At 35.6% G+C, this 19,721-nt stretch overlaps 4 protein-coding genes across 5 annotated transcripts; all 4 read left to right on the plus strand.

The window, feature by feature from the left end:
* The first annotated feature begins 74 nt into the window (after positions 1–74).
* On the plus strand, positions 75–653 carry LOC145640663 (uncharacterized). The gene has a single exon (XM_081691902.1). The coding sequence runs from the start codon at positions 75–77 to the stop codon at positions 651–653; it is 579 nt and encodes a 192-aa protein (XP_081548028.1).
* Positions 654–2,860: 2,207 nt separating this feature from the next.
* On the plus strand, positions 2,861–8,766 carry LOC145638517 (subtilisin-like protease SBT4.14). Its single transcript, XM_081689495.1, has 11 exons — positions 2,861–3,012; positions 3,154–3,248; positions 3,340–3,437; positions 3,571–3,714; positions 4,050–4,155; positions 5,583–6,096; positions 7,034–7,128; positions 7,252–7,476; positions 7,577–7,685; positions 7,778–7,991; positions 8,085–8,766. The coding sequence occupies exons 1-11, from the start codon at positions 2,908–2,910 to the stop codon at positions 8,618–8,620; spliced, it is 2,241 nt and encodes a 746-aa protein (XP_081545621.1). The 5' UTR covers positions 2,861–2,907; the 3' UTR covers positions 8,621–8,766.
* Positions 8,767–11,236: 2,470 nt separating this feature from the next.
* LOC145638518 (subtilisin-like protease SBT1.1) lies at positions 11,237–14,395 on the plus strand. Of its 2 annotated transcripts, none has more exons than XM_081689497.1 (3): positions 11,237–11,312; positions 11,695–12,466; positions 12,634–14,395. In XM_081689497.1, exons 2-3 carry the CDS (start codon positions 11,709–11,711, stop codon positions 14,213–14,215), a joined length of 2,340 nt encoding a protein of 779 aa, XP_081545623.1. In that variant the 5' UTR covers positions 11,237–11,312; positions 11,695–11,708; the 3' UTR covers positions 14,216–14,395. The 2 variants fall into 2 exon arrangements, with proteins under 2 accessions (XP_081545623.1, XP_081545622.1); XM_081689496.1 differs by having other exon boundaries at positions 11,283–11,312; positions 11,689–12,466.
* Positions 14,396–16,389: 1,994 nt separating this feature from the next.
* Positions 16,390–19,357, plus strand: LOC145638519 (subtilisin-like protease SBT1.1). The gene is made up of 3 exons (XM_081689498.1): positions 16,390–16,527; positions 16,758–17,529; positions 17,614–19,357. The coding sequence occupies exons 2-3, from the start codon at positions 16,775–16,777 to the stop codon at positions 19,184–19,186; spliced, it is 2,328 nt and encodes a 775-aa protein (XP_081545624.1). The 5' UTR covers positions 16,390–16,527; positions 16,758–16,774; the 3' UTR covers positions 19,187–19,357.
* Positions 19,358–19,721: the final 364 nt, after the last annotated feature.

The raw sequence follows: 19,721 nt of genomic DNA on the forward strand, positions 1-19,721 counted from the left end.
GAGGGATTCATAATAATAATAATAATAATAATAATAATAATATGAGGCTCGTTGTCAGGTTGGATACTATCTCCATGGCGATTAGCTTTGTGAAAAATGCTTCTGACTACAGCTCATATTCGCACAAAGTGATTAACCTGCCTCCGGTAACAGACTTCCCCTCTGCCAGTAGATGGGTGTGCCCTCCAAATGGTGTTTTCAAGGTCAATGTTGATGCCCACATAGCTGCAAATTCTTATGTTGGTTTAGGGACCGTTATCAGGAACTCAAGAGGTGAGATTCAGCTTGCTGCAGCTCGCAAATTTGTTGGTGAGTGGAGTGTTGAACAAGCAGAGGCTGCTGCTGTTCGATATGGCCTTCAGGTAGCTAGAAGACTCGGGTATAGATGCGTGTGGGTTGAAAGCGACTCTCTTTCCGTGGCTCGTAGGGTGGACAAGATGATCACAGGAATGTCTCCTCTCTGTTTGATTTTTGATGACATTTTTAAGCTCATAGAATCTTTTGATTTCTTTAGTATTACACATGTAAAACGTGTAGGCAATACCGTAGCCCATCTGATTGCAAGACGGGATACTTGCGGGAATGATGAACTTGTATGTTTGGACTCTTTTCCCCAAAGCATTTCTACTTTGGCGGAAAACGATTTATTATAATATCGGCCTAACGTGTTTCAAAAAAAGGCTCGTTGTCAGGCGATTGGTTATGGGTTCATTCCCTTCTCCTTTTCTTCGTTTGGTGAATTAGAGAAGGAGCCTGTTGCGTTGCTTAAGCGAATTCAGAGGTTCTCGACGACGCAAGACATTGGAGCACGTACTAATCTATTGTAGGTTGTATGACTTTTGTTTTTGAGATATAATAATAATAATAATAATAATAATAATAATAATAATAACCTATACCAAAAGAAGAAACATGAGACGAGAATAACCTATACCAAAAGAAGAAACATGAGACGAGACATTTGTTTGTCTTTTGCAATTGTATAAATAAAGTGTTGTAACTATAAAAAAACAAAGGAAGGTAATTATTAAACGCGGATTTAGGCCGCACCCGCAAACCAAGAGAAAGCCCACTTCACAAGTCCAAGGATGTTCCATCCCAAAATCATATGACAATAGCAGGAGTAGCCCCCTTAGCCTTATAAAGTGTTTAATTCTCTCTTCTTCAATCAATGTGGGACACTTACATGTGGTAACACTTGAGCGGTTTATTCTTCAACAGTAATATAATAAGATTTCATATTAAGTATGGTTATAAACTCATTATAGAAATATGAAAGTCATGAAAACTTGGCAAAGAAAAAAAACAATTGTTCGTTTTACTCTTTTGGTCGATCATACGGAAATTTGCGTCACTACTCACTAGGACCATTGAGAACTGATTTATGAATTGGTTCTTAACAACAACGAATTGAATTAGGATTAACAGTACTCTCTCTTGCTTGGATCTCAATTAATAATTCGATTTTACTATACAATGTTGCAAAGAAAATGAAGGGACAGTTCTTATTTTGGGAGGAGTTTAATTTGTAAATTAAATTTGAGGGAAGTGATTAATAGATCTGACAATACCTGACACGACACGACAATACGACTGAAACCGACACGACACAAACACGAAGTTACTAAGAGAAAACACGAAATTGACATGACACAACACGAAATAAATTCAAACATGACCCGTTTAGATAAAGTGGTCAAATTATGAACAATACGATATTGACACCAGACTAAACACAAACACGACACGACACAAATTTTTGCCAGCTCTAGAAGTGAAGGTAATTCTAGCTAGCTTATACAGTTATACAAGTGATGTGGATTTATATTTATCCATGTGTCGAATAAAACTTACATACTACGTACAAAGAGTTAACCATTGATCTACAAAAGTACAATAATAATATTGATCCCTCGCTCTAACAACTGCTCGATTGATCAAATTTTTTTTTTTTTTTAAAAAAAAAGAATTAATATATAAATAATTCTGACATTTGCATAAACTATTATTTCACATGAATTCATGATTTCTTTTTCATACTATATTAGAATGAAACTGCAACCTAGATGAAGCTTAATAATTACTTGTATTTCAAGTCAAGACATGTTTGTGGTTGCTGCAAGTTTAGTGTTCATTGGTTGATAGTTAAGTGACTTAACCCCTAAAATTTTACTACTTTCTCTGTCCCTTGATAGTATTGTGCTCGATATGATGTAATTTTTAGGGCAAAGATGTTGACCATATTGTTATGATATATTTTTTAAATACCAGACAATTGTTTTGGATATGATGAATGTTGCTTTGCAAAAATTCCACCCTATATATCTTCAGATCCATTTAAAATATTAATTTAGACCATTTCCAAGCTAGATTTAGTAAGTTACAACTATTACAAACTTTAAGGAGTAACTTTTTAAATGAGTTGAATAATTGATATAGAGCTTGAAATATAAAACAAACATAGAACTTGAAAAATCCGCTTAAAACTTAAAATAATTGATATAAAATTAAAATAGAACTTGAAATATTTGCTTAAATTTTTGATTGAGTTGATCATTATTCGTTACATACTGTGATTTTATCGGGTTTAAACTTTATGTGCCGAAAAGATTTTCATGCATGTACAAAATTAGTATAACATTAATTTTAATTTAATACAACTATGATATTCACACATGATTCAAGTCAAAAAAATTTAATTCGTCATAACATAAGTGAACTTTTTTATTAAGGGAGTGTCGTAGGGAGACAGTATTCAATCTCAAATCTTGAGTACTACTCGTTGTTAGCAACCATACGATATCTTAATCTTTAAATAAGTAAATAACACATTCAATTCGCATAAATAGATAACATAAACTACACCAAAGCAAAGCACACACACTATTTATTTTTGACAAAGAAGTCATGCCTTCAGAATTAGGAAACTTCCTCAAAATTCTTCTCATCATCTTCTTTGTTTCATTCTCTAATATTTTAGCTACCACAATCAACCAAAATGACGACCAAAAGGTTGCATGGCAGCTACATATTGCTTTAATTTTTCATCAAATTTATATATATATACTTCGTAATTAATTAATTAAACAGCCATAATATGTATAGAAGTATATAATATAATTAATGTGGTTTTATTTTTCTTATATGGTGTAGAAATTTTACATTGTTTACTTGGGAAATCATCCACCAGATGATGAAGCAACGGCGAATCGAGCACATATTAATGTACTCTCTAATCTAAAAGGAAGGTTGGTCCATTGTTATATGGTTTAGTTTATGATCATCTTTGTTGTAATTTATTAGTAGAACTAATTATTGATGTATTATTTGATTTTGTAGTGAATTCGAAGCTAGAGAATCAATAATTCATAGCTATCATAAAAGCTTCAATGCGTTTGCTGCAAAATTATACAATCATGAAGCAAAATCATTGTCTGGTTTGTACTAAATTATTATATATTCAATCTTATAACTAAATCATTTTATAATTTTATTTTTTTCTAATGTTTAAAAAATGGTTGGAATTTATATTTGAGATGAATATTAATTAAGTTAATATAATTTTTGTAGATATGGAAGAGGTACTATGGATATTTGAAAACAAATATCACAAGCTGCACACAACAAGATCATGGGATTTTATTAGATTTCCTCAATCAGCTAAGAGAAAATTGAAGACTGAGAGTAATATCATTGTTGGTCTTTTTGATACAGGTAATTAATTTTGGAAATTTTATATTACTAGACTAATTAGGGATTTAGTAAGCGCGGTAATATGTAGGTTTAGATCAATGGTATGGTATTATTATAAGTCTGTTTTAAAGGTGATTTTGACTTTATGAGTGATACTAATAATTTTACAAAAAAGTTACATATCATATTGTAGGATGAAATTTTATTCTTATAACATCATTTTATTAGTGATGCGCAAAACTTTTTTTAGTCTTACAAAAACAATCATTGTTTATCTATCGTCATTTTTCACTCCCTAAAATAAAAACCCAGACTAGATTATGAAATTGTACTTAATTACTGGTTATTTGTTATAGGGATCACTCCAGAGTCAGAGAGCTTTAAGGACGATGGGCTTGGACCACCCCCAACAAAATGGAAAGGAACTTGTGATCACCATGCTAATTTCTCTGGTTGCAACAACAAGTAATTTTACTTAAACTATTTATCTCATATTACATGCATAACTTGTCCTGTATGATAGTTGAATATTGATTATCGAAGACATCACAACAAATCTCGTATACTTAAGAGGTTCAAAATCAACAAACTCCTTGAGGATTTACTCTTTAGCCCATAATTATAAGTCGAGTTGACTCATATGTAAAAAGTTCAAATTCATCTAGTCGTATTTGTTGATTACTTAAATAATTTAGAGTCCAATAAAGGAAGTAGAAGAACAATAAAGAGGTTAGTGACCAGTGACCATTATGCCCTAAGTGGAAAGGTGACGATTGATCCAATAATTTAGGGTTTGGTGCATGAGCACATTTGCACATGCTTCCCAAATTTGAGTAATCGTAAATTTTGGATAATGCATTTAGTTAATCTGTTATTATAATAACGCATCCATTAACGACAACTACATGCTATGGAGTATATATCATTATATAAGAGTACTTTTTTTTAAAGGTACTTATACTTTCTTGAAGTGTATTTTATTGGCTTAATGTTAGGATCACCCTTCGAGTTTCCGAACAGTGCATTGACTTAAAGTTGGTTGGTAGAAAGCTATAAATATAAAGGATATGAAATTATTATTCCAAGTATCTTTGTAGCATGCAAACTATACCTTTTTTTTTTTTCATAAAAAAATCTATGGTTATTTGGTTACTGGTTAGTATGGTAGCTATCCAATCAAAGAGGGCTGTTTTAATTTGCAAATCATAAAACCAATTACAATCATGGAATATACAATTATCATATGTACTCTTGGAAATACATATGTATAGAGAGTGCGTGTACACACATACATGCGCGTAGCCATGTAGGGTGTAGTGATTAGTGACGAATCAACACCTCCATCCAAACCTATCATAACCTTAATGAAGTATTTGCAATTAAGCAAATACAAAGTACGGAGTATTAGATAAGTAAAAATTAAAAATAAAAATTTATATCACGGGTGCACCTCTAGCCCTGTAGATGTTGTAAGCAGTGTCATAGTTCTAAATATATATTCACAATCATGAGCTTAATGTCATTACTTAAGTGAAGATTAATAGAATTATAGGATTGTCTAGTCATATACTCAGTATTGGTTGATGTCAAATGGCTCCAAAATGATTCATCGAACTACATAGAGTAGGTTATATCTTAAACGTATAAGACAGTCGTTACACACGAGCTAAAAATCTTTGTTTAAAATTACCAACAATCTAAGTTCTTTTTTATACCACACTAGTTCTCATTTTCGAAGTACAAGTTGTAATATTTGAGTGGTTCACAAAGTTTTATACGTGACTGAGTTATTTCCGTTTATTGAGTCGTAACACTTCACCTCAAGGTTCAAAGGTAAATCGAGTATCAGACTCTCAGTCACTCGCATTCATTTCTCCTTAAACATGCAGCAAAATCGTAGGAGCCCGCTACTTTAAACTCGACAAGGTCCCGGACCCTTCCGACATCCTCTCCCCCATCGACGTCGAAGGCCACGGCACTCACACCTCCTCAACCCTCGCCGGAACCCTAGTTCCCGATGCTAGCCTCGCCGGCCTCGCCGCCGGAACTGCGCGCGGCGCCGTCCCCTCCGCCAGAATCGCCGTCTACAAAGTATGCTGGGCATCCTCCGGTTGCTCCGATATGGACATTCTCGCCGCCTTTGACCACGCCATCTCCGACGGCGTTGACTTAATCAGTATCTCCATTGGTGGGCCATCTTCGGGCTATGTTTCCGACTCCATTTCAATTGGGTCTTTTCATGCTATGAGAAAAGGGATTCTTACTGTTGGGTCTGCTGGAAATGATGGGCCCACTTCTGGGACTGTTGCGAATCATGCTCCTTGGATGTTGAGTGTTGCTGCTAGTGGGATTGATCGTGGGTTTCGTAGTAAGGTTTCTCTTGGTAATGGAAACTCAATTTCGGTAATTTTCTTGCCCCCCTTTTCAGGTTGTTTGATTTCTGCAATTTGTTGTAAATTAGGTGTTTTTGATCATGTTTTGTAACTTTCTGATTTGGGGTTTTTGTTTCATGAGGTGAAGGGTTTGTTATTTTGGTACTTTTGATTAGATTAGAGATTGTTTTGGTTATGAAGGTGAGAATTCAATTTATCTATCTTTTTGTTAGGGGAAAATCCAAGTTGATTTAGGCGTATGTGAATTTGGGAATGTGGTTTAATTAAGCAAAATGTAAGAATGCTGGATTTTATATATGATTAAAGGATGATGAGCACGTTTCATGTGGCCATTATGTGTGACTAATGGCGGTGTTTTTGGGATTGCAGTGATTAAAATGGGGCATTTTGTAGATAAAGTTTCATGTGAGTCCACTTTCAGAGAATGGTTTAGGGTTAGAGGGCGCTTATGAGTGATCGATAACTTGTTTGATGTTGGTTCAGTGTGTAAGGGAGTGTCTGAGTGAGCTTACAATAATGATTCTATGCTGAGCACAAAATGGGGTTGAAATAGAGAGAAGATGAAAAGGTAAAGGAGCTTAAGGACTTGCATTCTCTGATGTTTGTTCAAATTAGGACTGGTTTTTGAAGGGGTTGTTTTGTTAGTACAAAGTTTTAAAGAACTCAAAAACTCAAATGTAGTAAAAAGGGGGAAAGACCTTGTTAACATCAGGATGCTTGTACATTTTTGGCTGAATGCTATAGTCATCTAATCAAAACTATAGGCATTACGTATCTGTAGAAGGCTATTAGATAGCTCATCTTTGTTAAAGTGCACTTTAGTTATAATGTTTCTATTATTTCCTTCATTTTAAAACAAATTCTTGTTTAGGAGCAAGCTACACTTAGATTGTCATTGACAGGAAAGGAAAATTTCTCCTTTTACTGACTATTTGCCTGTTGAGCAGGGGGTTGGGATAGACTTGTTTGATACTGGGAAATCATATAGTCTTGTTAGTGGTGAGGATGCGGCAAAGAATTCAGAGAACAAGGAAAACGCAAGGTACTTCATCCTATGGACTCCAAGTTAGCCCAGTGAGACAGTGACTTTTTCCATTGAAAATGAGTCCCGCATACAGACAATCTTCTTCTATTTTTGACTAAGAAAATTGCAATGCTGATCCAGATACTGCATGGAAGATTCAATGAGCCCTTCCAAGGTGAAAGGAAAGCTTGTTCTATGCAAGCTACAGGACTGGGGTGTTGATTCAGTGGTGAAAGGAAATGGGGGCGCTGGTGCTATCGTCACAAGTTCAAGGTTTCTTGATGTTGCTATGATATTCATGGCACCAGGAACCATAGTTAATTATACTGTTGGTGAAAAGATTTATGACTACATCCATAAATCAAGGTATATAATATCTATCTTATCAAGACAGCTAACTTTGGGGTAACTTAATGGAAATAAATTAATGGAAGTAAATTATTGATTTTCTTGTGTGTTATGGCAGTTCACCGACGGCAACCATATACAGATCCCAGGAGGTAAATATTTCAGCTCCATTTATCGGTTCATTCTCATCTCGAGGTCCAAATCCAGGATCTTTACGACTTCTTAAGGTACATGTTAACATCAATCACTTCTGTGTTATTCTGGTAAACTGATAATGATCTGCAATTTGACATTTTAACCCGTATTTATTCACATATAGCCGGATATTGCTGCTCCTGGAGTTGACATTTTGGCAGCTTATACCCCCTTGAAGTCATTAACTGGACTAAAAGGTGACAACCAACATTCAAAATTCAGTCTCATGTCTGGAACATCCATGGCATGTCCCCATGTTGCTGGGGTTGCTGCCTATGTCAAGTCATTTCATCCAAATTGGTCACCTGCTGCCATTAGGTCTGCCATCATTACTACTGGTATGAAGGGCAAGTTAACTCTTCAGTGGTTTATACTTTTTTTGGGCTTAATGCTTGAGTCATGAATTTGGCTAAATCTTCTCTTTTTAACAGCGAGGCCTATGAGCTCAAGGTTAAATAAAGATGCTGAATTTGCTTATGGTGCTGGTCAAGTGAATCCACTCAAAGCAAGGAGTCCTGGCTTAGTGTATGATATGGATGAAATGCCTTACATCCAGTTTCTGTGCAAGGAGGGATATAGTGGGGCTTCTTTGTCTGTTCTCGTTGGTTCAAAGTCCATCAATTGTTCTGCTTTGCTTCCCGCATTCGGCCATGATTCTCTCAATTATCCTACGATGCAGCTGAACTTGAAGAACAAGCAAGAGCCAGTAATGACAGTGTTTCGCAGAAGAGTTACTAATGTGGGTCCCTCAAATTCAGTCTACAACTCCATTATAAGAGCCCCCAAAGGTGTGAATATTACTGTGAAACCTACAAGTCTATCATTTTCTCGTGCCTTGGAGGTGCGGAGTTTTAAGGTTGTGGTGAAGGCAAATCCCCTTTCAGGTGCAAAAATCTTATCAGCTTCTCTCATTTGGAAAAGCTCCCGTCATGTTGTTAGGTGTCCAATTGTCATTTATAAAACATAGAAGTATATATTTAGATGTATGAGAACAAAGAAGAGAGGTGATACCTTTAATTATTTGTTAGTAACCAATAGGATGTATGTTATAGGCTTGTATATAACAGAGGACTCATAATGGAATAAATTATGCTGACTGGATCTGTCCTTCAATTCTGAAAGTAGTTTCTATTACCTGTGTAAAGGTTTTTCAGAATATCCTTGCTTGACACTTGTACTATGTACAGTATATGTTTTTGCATTCGCTGATCAAGCATTTTTTCCTTTGTAATTGCAATGCTGTAAATGGAGATTAAAATTATGTCAGGGATCAAATTAACTGACTGTTTTGCATAGTTACTGACTGTTTTGAGTGGTTGGAAAAGCGCGGATTCTTGTTGAAAAAGGTTTCTGCTTTCAGTGTCAGATTGTAAGTAACCCCCTTGTAAGGCAGCTTTGTTGCATTCAGAAACCACCAGTAGTCCAGTATGTTCAGGACTCCAGGATGAGTCATGTGGCAAGGAAAATCCTTAATACTCATGCTGCATTAAGTAATAAAAACTGTCATCTCTGTTACATACTCACTTTCTGAAAGGGAGAAGGTCGGATGTTCAGACTCCAGCAGAAATTTCAATAACTGTCAGAGACTGAAAGACAGGTTTGCAACTGCATGACTCTTGTTCTCTTTCAGTGTTTATATAAGACTTGACTGCCTGAGTATTAGATCATGATCGTATGACTTAACAAAAATTAAGGTCCATCGCGTGAGTCTAGGATTTTTTCTAATAGTACACCAAGAAAGTAATTTGACATATAGAAAAAATGTATGTAATATTACAGAATTTCCTAATTGTACTTCCAGAAAGTGATTGAGGACTGATTATTGCTATGAACAATGTTTAATACAACTGATTTTTATTAAGTCATTTGTACTGTGCTATTTGAATGCAGGGACATTAATTTTGAAGTTGAGAGAATGTTAGCAAGAGTAACGTGTACTACTTCAATAAAAACCACGTTTTTTTTTGTTTTGTTGTCCTATTTTTTTAATATTTTTTTTCCTGCTGTTTTGAGAACAAAGCATTGCTGATCAGTAAAGTTCAGCAACAGAGTAGTGTTTGCTCAGTAGAGTTATTAATAAAACCCCAAAGTCAGATATGATCAAATGATGAATCGTTGAATTTGTGAATTGAACTACTATAGATTGGAACTCTGATTTTTTTTAATTATTTTTTTAATCATAATACAGTACCCACCAACATTAATCATGAATCAAACTTGTTTCTTCAGGAAAAAGCAAATTATGCCAAATATCAGGCATTTCTCAGCCTGACTCAATGATGAGAGCTAACCAGACTTCAAAGTAAAGTATGTGTATTTAACTCACTTGATTAATTATGTTTCCTCATCTCGAGCACTTGTAGTCTCTTAACATGCTGGCGTATTATGTCCATACCTATGAAGTTTATATTGCTAGAAGCATCCATGAGACGACAGCATATCGTTACTAGAATGTGATCAGTTGGAGTTTTAACAAAGAACTGATATTATTGACTAAGTATTAATAATTGAAAAGGTGAGACAATATGATTTTACTTAGTTACAGACAATTATGGGGTTGAGTTATATTTTTGTGCTTCAAATTGAAATTTTGATGTTGTCAGGCTTCACATGCATTTTTGCATGGTTGTTGAAAAAGCATCATGCTACTTTTTTCTACATGCCCATCCTTGTATTTCCTTAGGTAAGACTCAAAGGAAGTTATTTCATAATGATCCTTTTTGTATCATACTATCATTGTGGAGTAACTATCTAGCATGCTTTTCATCAATTAGTTCATCAATTTTGTAATCCTTTTCCTATCTTAAGAAAGTAGCACTTAACTTTTCACTCTTTCTCTTCATGAGCTGCACGCTCATACGTTACTTGTCTACCGACTCAATCCTCACTGAAATATGACATTGTACAAACTAGTAGCTCAACGTGACATGGAAATAAGCTCCTTAAAAATTAGAAGTCCAGAGATGGATGTCAAATTGTTCATACCAGAGTGTCAACTGTCAAGGATCAAAGACAAATACTTGAGGTGAAATGAAGAGTTTAATATAGATAAGAACTTGTTAATTAGCGTTAGAAGTTTCCCTTCATATTTTTTTGGGATGGATGTGTGTGTGTGTGTCTAAAATAGGTGAGCTATTTACCTCATCTGTTTTAGGATTTTGCTTATGATAGCCGAGGGTGGTCTTATACCTATATGCAGAGCAATTATTACCATGGCGACATGGCCTCATTGAAAGAGTACTCTATATTCAGTAATTCCTTATTTTCCTACTAGGATCAAGTGAATCATATTCAGTTTAACAATTTTTGATTCCATGATGAACTGCAAATTTTGACTGATTTCACCTGTTCAAATTCATCTCACTGCTATTACTTCTCAATCTGTGGATTAGTAGATTACCTCGAGTGCTTAATTATAATTTTATGTCAGTTTGGTAAACTTTTCCGAATGAGGCAGCTAGTCCATAACATTAGCTTACAAAATAATCACATCTCTTACCTAAAAAGGAATTCATCATCATTACATAGCATTAAATGTAAATAAAGATCTGTAGTGCCGTTTTCTCTAAGTGTATGGCTTGCTTATATAAAGAATCCCATTTGGAGAAGTTATGCACCATCCTCTTTTTCATTTACTTGTGGTGGGTGCAGAAAGATAGGTAACTTCTGCCTCTGCTAAAAAATAATATCTTCATGAATGTTGCTACCTTTTTTGTTTGTGTCGAGTTTGATCTTATGCGATCAGTATCTTTCTACATAGTATCTTGGATTAGTTTTTAAATTTCTTCTAGCATAGGAATGTCTTATCTGTCACCAGTTCTGATAAGTTTAGTGCAAATGCTGATATATTTTGTAGTTATCAAAATCTATATATAGTTTGCCTATTCTCCAAATTTTTCCATTTCTTTTTCACAGTTTCAAATAACTGTTAGTTCTATACATTTAACTTCATAATTCTAAGTTAATCTTAACTTTGTCATGCTTTGCTCAATATTTTGGATTATCAAGAAATAATTGCTTACTAAATTGTTGCAGTTGCAGGTGCAACCATCAATATGGTACCAATGAGGATGGTGTGTCAGCTAATTCTATTGGGCCTGGTAGCAGCAACGACAGTTGCATTTGCTGACAGAACAACGTACATAGTTCACACTGAGGATTCTAAAATCGTTGAGCTGCAGAGTTTGAACAAGCAACCCCGAGAATGGTATGAAACAATTCTTAATTCTGTTATCAAACCAGCAGCCCAAGATGATGGAGATGAAGAATCATTGGCCCCTGAGCTTCTTTACACCTACGAGACTACCATGACCGGTTTTGCTGCTAAGCTTACCACAAAACAATATCAATCCTTAACTGATATTGACGGGGTACTTTCTGTTGCTCCTGATGTGATGCTAGATCTCCACACCACATATTCCACCCATTTTCTTGGCCTTGAATTTGGCCGAGGTTTATGGAATTATTCTAGCTTGGCATCAGATGTTATAGTAGGTGTTCTTGACACAGGAATTTGGCCAGAACATATCAGTTTTCATGATAGAGGAGTTAATCAGGTTCCTGCAAGATGGAAAGGCACTTGTGAAAAAGGTGCAAACTTTTCAGCTTCACACTGCAATAAGAAGCTTATAGGTGCCAGGTACTTCCTTAAAGGATATGAGGCTATTAATGGAAGAATCAATGGAACAGATGACTTCCGGTCTGCCAGGGACTCCAATGGCCATGGGACTCACACTGCATCCACAGCTGCAGGAAATATAGTTCCTGGAGCTAGCCTCTTTGGCATGGCCAACGGTGTTGCCAGTGGAATGAGGTACTAACAGCTTGATGATATGTTTCACTAGATAAAAACAGTTTCATGTGATTCAAGCCATATACAATTTTTTTATTTTTTCATTCAATTCTTTTTTTTTTGGTTAATAGTTCATTTACTTCACTGTCACTTCTATTAAAATTGACTGTTTGCACATTTTTTAACAGGTTTACATCAAGAGTAGCTGCATATAAGGTCTGCTGGGACAGGGGCTGTGCTAGCTCTGATATATTAGCTGCTATAGACCAAGCAGTAGCTGATGGTGTTGATGTTCTTTCTCTGTCCCTTGGAGGATTACCAAGGCCTTATTACCAGGACAGCATGGCAATAGCGGCTTTTGGAGCCATGGAAAAGGGAGTTTTCTTTTCATGTTCTGCAGGAAATTCTGGCCCAATCCCTTCATCTGTTGGCAACATGGCACCATGGATGACGACTGTTGCAGCTAGCTACACTGACCGAATCTTCCCTACTAAAGTTAGGCTAAGTAACGGCAAAGCTTTCAAGGGTTCATCTCTTTATTCTGGTGCAAAGAAGACTAAGCAACTCCCAATTGTGTACAAAGAAACAGCTGGAGGCAACAGGGCCGAGTTCTGCATCAATGGATCCTTATCTTCCAGCCTTGTGAAAGGCAAGATCGTCCTCTGTGACCGTGGTCTAAATGGAAGAACTGAGAAGGGATTTGTGGTAAAATCAGCAGGAGGAGCTGGGATGATACTGCTTAATAGTCCCATTCAAGGGGAAGAGCTTTTTGCTGACCCTCATGTTTTGCCAGCTACCACAGTAGGCTCTACAGCTGCTAAGGCCATCAAGGGATACTATGCTCAAAACAAAAACTTAACAGGTTCAATCTCATTTTATGGAACGAGATATGGAGCACGAGCCCCTGTAGTGGCCGCTTTCTCATCTCGAGGCCCAAGCCTTGTGGATCCCTATGTCGTCAAGCCTGACATAACTGCCCCTGGGGTGAACATTTTGGCTGCTTGGCCTCCAATTATTTCACCAACTGAGCTAAAAAATGATAACAGAAGGGTGCAGTTCAATGTAGTCTCAGGTACTTCCATGTCTTGCCCTCACCTTAGTGGTATAGCTGCATTAGTAAAATCAGTCCATAAAGATTGGTCACCAGCTGCAATAAAATCAGCCATCATGACCTCTGCTTATACTCATGACAATAAGGATCATCTCATTTCTGATGCATTTGTATCTAAAAGTACCAAATTCGCGACCCCTTTTTCATTTGGGTCAGGTCATGTGAACCCCGAAGGAGCTTCTGATCCGGGGCTAGTATATGAAATCAGTGCAGAAGACTACTTGCACTATCTATGCAGTATCAATTTCACTAATGCTCAGGTCTCCATTTTGGCAAGAAAGAAGTACAGCTGCCCAAAAGAAAAGAAGGGAAATTCCCTTCAGCCTGGTGATCTGAATTATCCTTCTTTTGCTGTTATTTTCGAAGCTTTTAAGAAAGGAAAGACCACATTTACTTACAAGAGAACAGTAACTAATGTAGGAACTCCTAAGATTAGTTACAAGGTTTTTGTAGAGAAACCGAAAAATGTCAAGATTAGTGTTGAACCCAAGGTGTTAAGTTTTAAGAAACTGGGTGAGAAGCAAAGTTACAAGGTGAGTTTTACAGGATCAGGAGCAAATATCACAACCAGGGCAGGAATTTCGAAATTTGGATCATTGGTTTGGGTGGGTGGACATTATAGTGTTAGAAGTCCTATTGCAGTTACTTGGCAGCAGTAATCTCAAGAGTTCTCTTTGTTTCCACAAATATAATTTGGGTTAACAAAATTGTTTCTGCTTAACTTAACACCTTTCAATCCTTAAATGTATTCAAACTATTTATTTGAAGGGTAAATTTGTTCTTAATGAAAATTATCTATTGATTTGTGCTTAATTTGATTTGCTTAGTAGATTGATTTGGGACAATTTTTTCTTTGTGCTTGTCACTTTGTTCAGTTTTCATGGAAGTTTAGTCTATATTCCCTACTCTTTTAATTTTTACGATCCCAATATAGCACCATATTAAAGTGAGACATATGTTATTGTTTTTATACATTGTAAAAAGTCAAGACAATGTATCTATTAAAAACGGATGAACATGATACTCATTGACTTATACTCCATTATATACAATATATTTTTTTACATAAAATACATCTAGAATTCTTTATTAAAAAAAAAAACGTGATAACGTGTAAAATTTCCCAAATTTTCAATAAGTACTCATTCATTGTCCACTGCTGGCTAGTTTAATCTTTCTTTGATGGCACATTTTTGTTGCTCAAGTTTATTATGACATATCTAGACAAAAACAAGTAATTACTTAATTAATACTAGTAATGTGTTTGGAAGTTTGGTGACAAAACATAATCATCCACTTACTAATGCTTAATAATTTAGGCTATAATATAAACAAATAATGCCCTTAAATAATAATTTTGTCTAGCAGTGCATTCTTTAGCTAGGTCTAAAAATTAGGGCTAGTGTAGTGGATAGACATGATCATGCATCCACTTTCAAATAGAGTCAAAGGAAACCTTTTTTCCATTTTATTTCTTCCACTTTGACAAGAGTAATTCTCCGGTTTATTTGATATTTTACCAGTTAAATTAGTTAACATCTAAAGAAAAAATTAATTCAATGTCTACCTTTTAATGTTCATTGAATACTTGCCGATGAACCACTAATTGATAATTATACATGTAAAACTATTAATGATTATCAATTTCTCCAATGAATTACCAACTGATAAAACTATTTCATGCATAAGATGTTTTAGGGCATACATATAATTTAATTTACTACTCCCTACTCCATACTAGTTCTAGTTTTAGTTAAAATTAAATTCATACATTTGGTCGTTTTTTAGATTGTGCATAATTTTGTCAATAGTCAATACTCGTTCATGATAATAAAATAAGATAAAATATATATATAAAAAAACAATCTTTTGTGACTAATGAACTAATTATATCGTACTGTATAGTCCATTGAGATGAAATCTTTTTTTTTAATAATTATTTTTTTTTCTTTTTTACTTTTGACTTTGAGCATTTTTGCCACATGTTAAATAAGGTCTCATTGGATAGTGTTTTTTTTTTTTTTTTTTTTTCTTTTTCTTTTGTAAAACCTTTTATTTTTCCTTCTCCTTATAGTCTTAAGGAATTAATATTAATGCCTTTTTATTTTAAAAAAAAATTAAATATCACACAAAGTATGGAGTAAGTCTGTTTTACCATAAGTCTACCCAGTCAATACATAAAATTCCAAAATAACTTATTGAGATGTTCAAACTAATTGAAAATTTCAATGGCTTATATAAAATATCCAAATACTTATACACACTTATATAAAATGTCCAATAACTTATATTCGTCTCATCATGAGTCTGAATTTATCATACGTTACTCTCTCGGTATATAAAATTCACCCAAATCATAAGCCTCTGATTACTAATAAGCTTATGGGTGTAGTTTTTAGTTGAATTTCCACCACATATCTTCTATGGGTTGGCTTCCTTCTTGTCCATACATATGGATGATAAATTATATATTATTAAAATAAGGGGCAAATGAGTTAGGGTTACACAGTTTAGTATTATGTACATGCATAAGATAATTTACTTTACAATACTAGTCGTACTTTAATAATTTGTATGGAGTACTTCATGCATTATGTTTCAAATATAATGGTTACACTTCACTTTTTCACACTTGTCAATCTAAAATATTTAGCATTAATTTTTTTTAGTTATATGACTATGTACTAAGCACAAGTGACAGTCATTGAGGAGTGTGTGAATAGTGACATAATTCATTTAGCGTTACCATTACATTGATCGAAATAGAGGGAGTATAAGACAATAATGAGCGTATTATGAGACAATCTCACCGAAGACTCGCTCAAATATATAGCTAAGCATCATAATGGAGCAACTGCTGTCTACTTTAGGGATAAAACTTGCTTATATATATATAGAGGATGCATCTAGCTAAGTTTCACATCAATATCCTATTCTTCATTTACTTGGACACCAGATTTAATTTACTAAGGTAAGCAACTCTATCATATACCATCTTGGTCAAATTAGTCGTTTTTTTGCTGTCAATTAATTTTGTGCACAAATTTTTTTGTTCAGTATCATTTCTTATTACAGATAATAAATGTTCAGAATGTAAGAAATAATCCATACTTTTTCCTATCATTCATAACTTAATGTGAACATGATTTTAATATTGGATTTTCGAAAACTGATGCCAACTAATTAATCATCCTTTTGCAGCTACAAGGCCTACTAGAATGAAACCTGCCTGCAGGATATTGTTGCTGATTCTGATAGCTTTATTTGCTGTAGTATGTACTGCATCGTCGTCTGACAGAAAAACATACATAATTCACATGGATAATTCTAAACTCTTGGAACTAAAGAGTGCTAACAAGCAACCCCATGAATGGTATGAAGAGATTTTACAGGTTACTAGTACAACATCAGCAGATGAAGGGGAAGAAGCATTAGTCCCAGAGCTTCTTTACACATACGAGACTACTATGACCGGGTTTTCTGCTAAACTCACCTCAGAACAGTATCAGATGTTAACTGATATTGATGGGGTACTGCATGCTGCTCCTGATCAGGTACGAAGCCTCCAAACCACATACTCACCTGATTTTCTTGGCCTAGAATTAGGCCAAACAGGGCTGTGGAATGAAAAGCCGGCGTCTGATGTCATAATAGGTGTTGTTGACACTGGAATTTGGCCAGAACATATCAGTTTTTCTGACACAGGACTGTCTCTTGTTCCATCAAGATGGAAAGGCACCTGTGAGGAAGGCACAAACTTTTCGGTTACAAACTGTAATAAGAAGCTCATAGGTGCCAGGTACTTCCATAAGGGATATGAAGCAGCCTATGGAAGAATCAACAGCACCTTAGAATTCCTGTCTGCTAGAGATTCTCGCGGTCATGGGACTCACACTGCATCCACTGCAGCAGGAACTGCAGTGCCCGGTGCTAGCTTCTTTGGAATGGCCAAGGGTATTGCCCGCGGAATGAGGTAACTTTCTAACAAAAGTGAACTATTGGAAGCATCTTTAATCATATGTATTCTCACTAATCTTTTCATGAATCTTAACAACAGTTTCCCTTCAAGAATAGCAGCATACAAGGCTTGCTGGGAAGGGAATTGTGTCGACTCTGACATATTGGCTGCCATGGACCAGGCAGTAGCTGATGGAGTTGATGTTCTTTCCCTCTCCCTAGTAGGAGATGCAACACCTTATTATCAGGATAGCGCGATCATTGCAGCATTGGGTGCGTCACAAAAAGGGGTCTTTGTGGCATTTTCTGCAGGAAACTCTGGTTCTTTACCATCCACTGTTGGCAATGTTGCACCCTGGGTGATGACAGTTGCAGCCAGCTCCCTTGACCGGGGCTTCCTGGGACAAGTAAAGCTAAGTAACGGAAAGACTTTCCGTGGTGCTTCAATCTATTCTGGTAATCATAAGAAAACTAAGCAACTGCCACTAGTATACAAAGAAACAGCTGGTGTCGAAAAGACTACAGAGTACTGTCTCCCTGGATCACTATCTCCTAGCCTTGTTAAAGGCAAGATAGTCCTCTGTATGCGTGGCATCAATGACAAAACTGAAAAGGGATTTGTAGTAAAATCAGCAGGAGGAGCAGGGATGCTACTACTTAACACACCCAATTACGGCGAAGAGCTTGTTGCTGACCCTCATGTACTACCAGCCACCTTATTGGGAGCATCATCTGCCAAAGTCATTAAAGACTACTTAACACAGTACAAAAACTTAACAGCCGCGATTTCATTTCATGGTACGACATATGGAGCTAGATCCCCAAAGGTGGCTGCCTTTTCGTCTAGGGGACCGAGTCCTGTGGATCCTCACATCATCAAGCCTGACATCACTGCACCAGGAATGAACATCCTAGCTGCTTGGCCTCCAATGTCTTCTATAACTCGGTTAAGTAGTGACAAAAGACGGTCACATTTCAATATACTGTCAGGTACTTCAATGTCCTGTCCTCATGTTAGTGGCATAGCTGCTCTGATAAAATCAGTTCATACAGACTGGTCACCTGCTGCAATAAAATCAGCCATAATGACAACTGCTTACACTCGCGACAATAGAGGCCATCTCATCTCTGATCTATCTGCATCAAGCAACACCAAACACGCGACTCCTTTTGAGTTTGGTTCTGGTCATATTAACCCTGATAAGGCCTTAGACCCCGGTCTTGTGTACGACATCACAGGTGATGACTACTTGCATTATTTGTGCAGTATCAATTACACTAACACTCAGGTCACTATTTTGGCAAGGAGGAAATATAGCTGCCCAAGCAACAAGGGAAAAATCGCGGTTCAGCCTGGTGATCTGAACTATCCTTCATTCGCGGTCATTTTTGATGCAGCAAAAAGAGGAAAGACTACCACATATACTTACAAGAGGACAGTGACTAATGTAGGAAGTGGTAAAATAAGTTACAAGGTATTTTTGGACCAACCTAAGGGTGTTAAGGTTAGTGTCGAGCCTAAGGTGTTACACTTTACGAAAATGGGTGAGAAACAAAGTTACAAGGTGAGTTTTACAGGAACAAGTAGCAGGAATTTTTGTTCCTTTGGTTCTTTGATTTGGGTGAGTGGAGAATATAGTGTTAGAAGTCCAATTGCAATAACTTGGCAATAAATTTGAGATAATTAATCGTTATCTCTGTATAATCATATAGTAAATGCAAAAATAAAGGAACATTTTGTTGTTTTAAATGTTACACAACATCTGATTTTGTGGTTGATTGGAATTTGTGAGTTAATTGTAGAACATTTTGCTTCCTTAAGTTTATTTCCCTTGAATATACAAGTACATAGTTTTCTACTTTTCTTTGTCGTGCAAGTAAGAAGTTTGACTTTGGAAGTTTCTACTGTGACAAGGGACAAAATTACAAATCTAGATGACCAATGAAAATTATTAGTAGTTTAATTATTATGTTTACTTTAATATATAATTTATTTATTTCACTTTCTTCAAAAAAATAAAAAAAAATAAAATTATTTCACTATTATTTAATGAGTTACTTATATTTGGAAACATGATTACTAGACGCAATCTACAAATAAAACACAACTTCCACAAAAATATTGGTTAGGTGAATCAAAAGGGTAGAAAATAGAAATGTAGGTGTAACCAAACTCTACTTTGATTTGGTGAACCATATTAATTTCTT

Source organism: Chenopodium album, chromosome 7 (assembly GCF_948465745.1).
Source record: "Chenopodium album chromosome 7, dcCheAlbu1.1, whole genome shotgun sequence".
Taxonomy (NCBI): Eukaryota; Viridiplantae; Streptophyta; class Magnoliopsida; order Caryophyllales; family Amaranthaceae; genus Chenopodium; species Chenopodium album.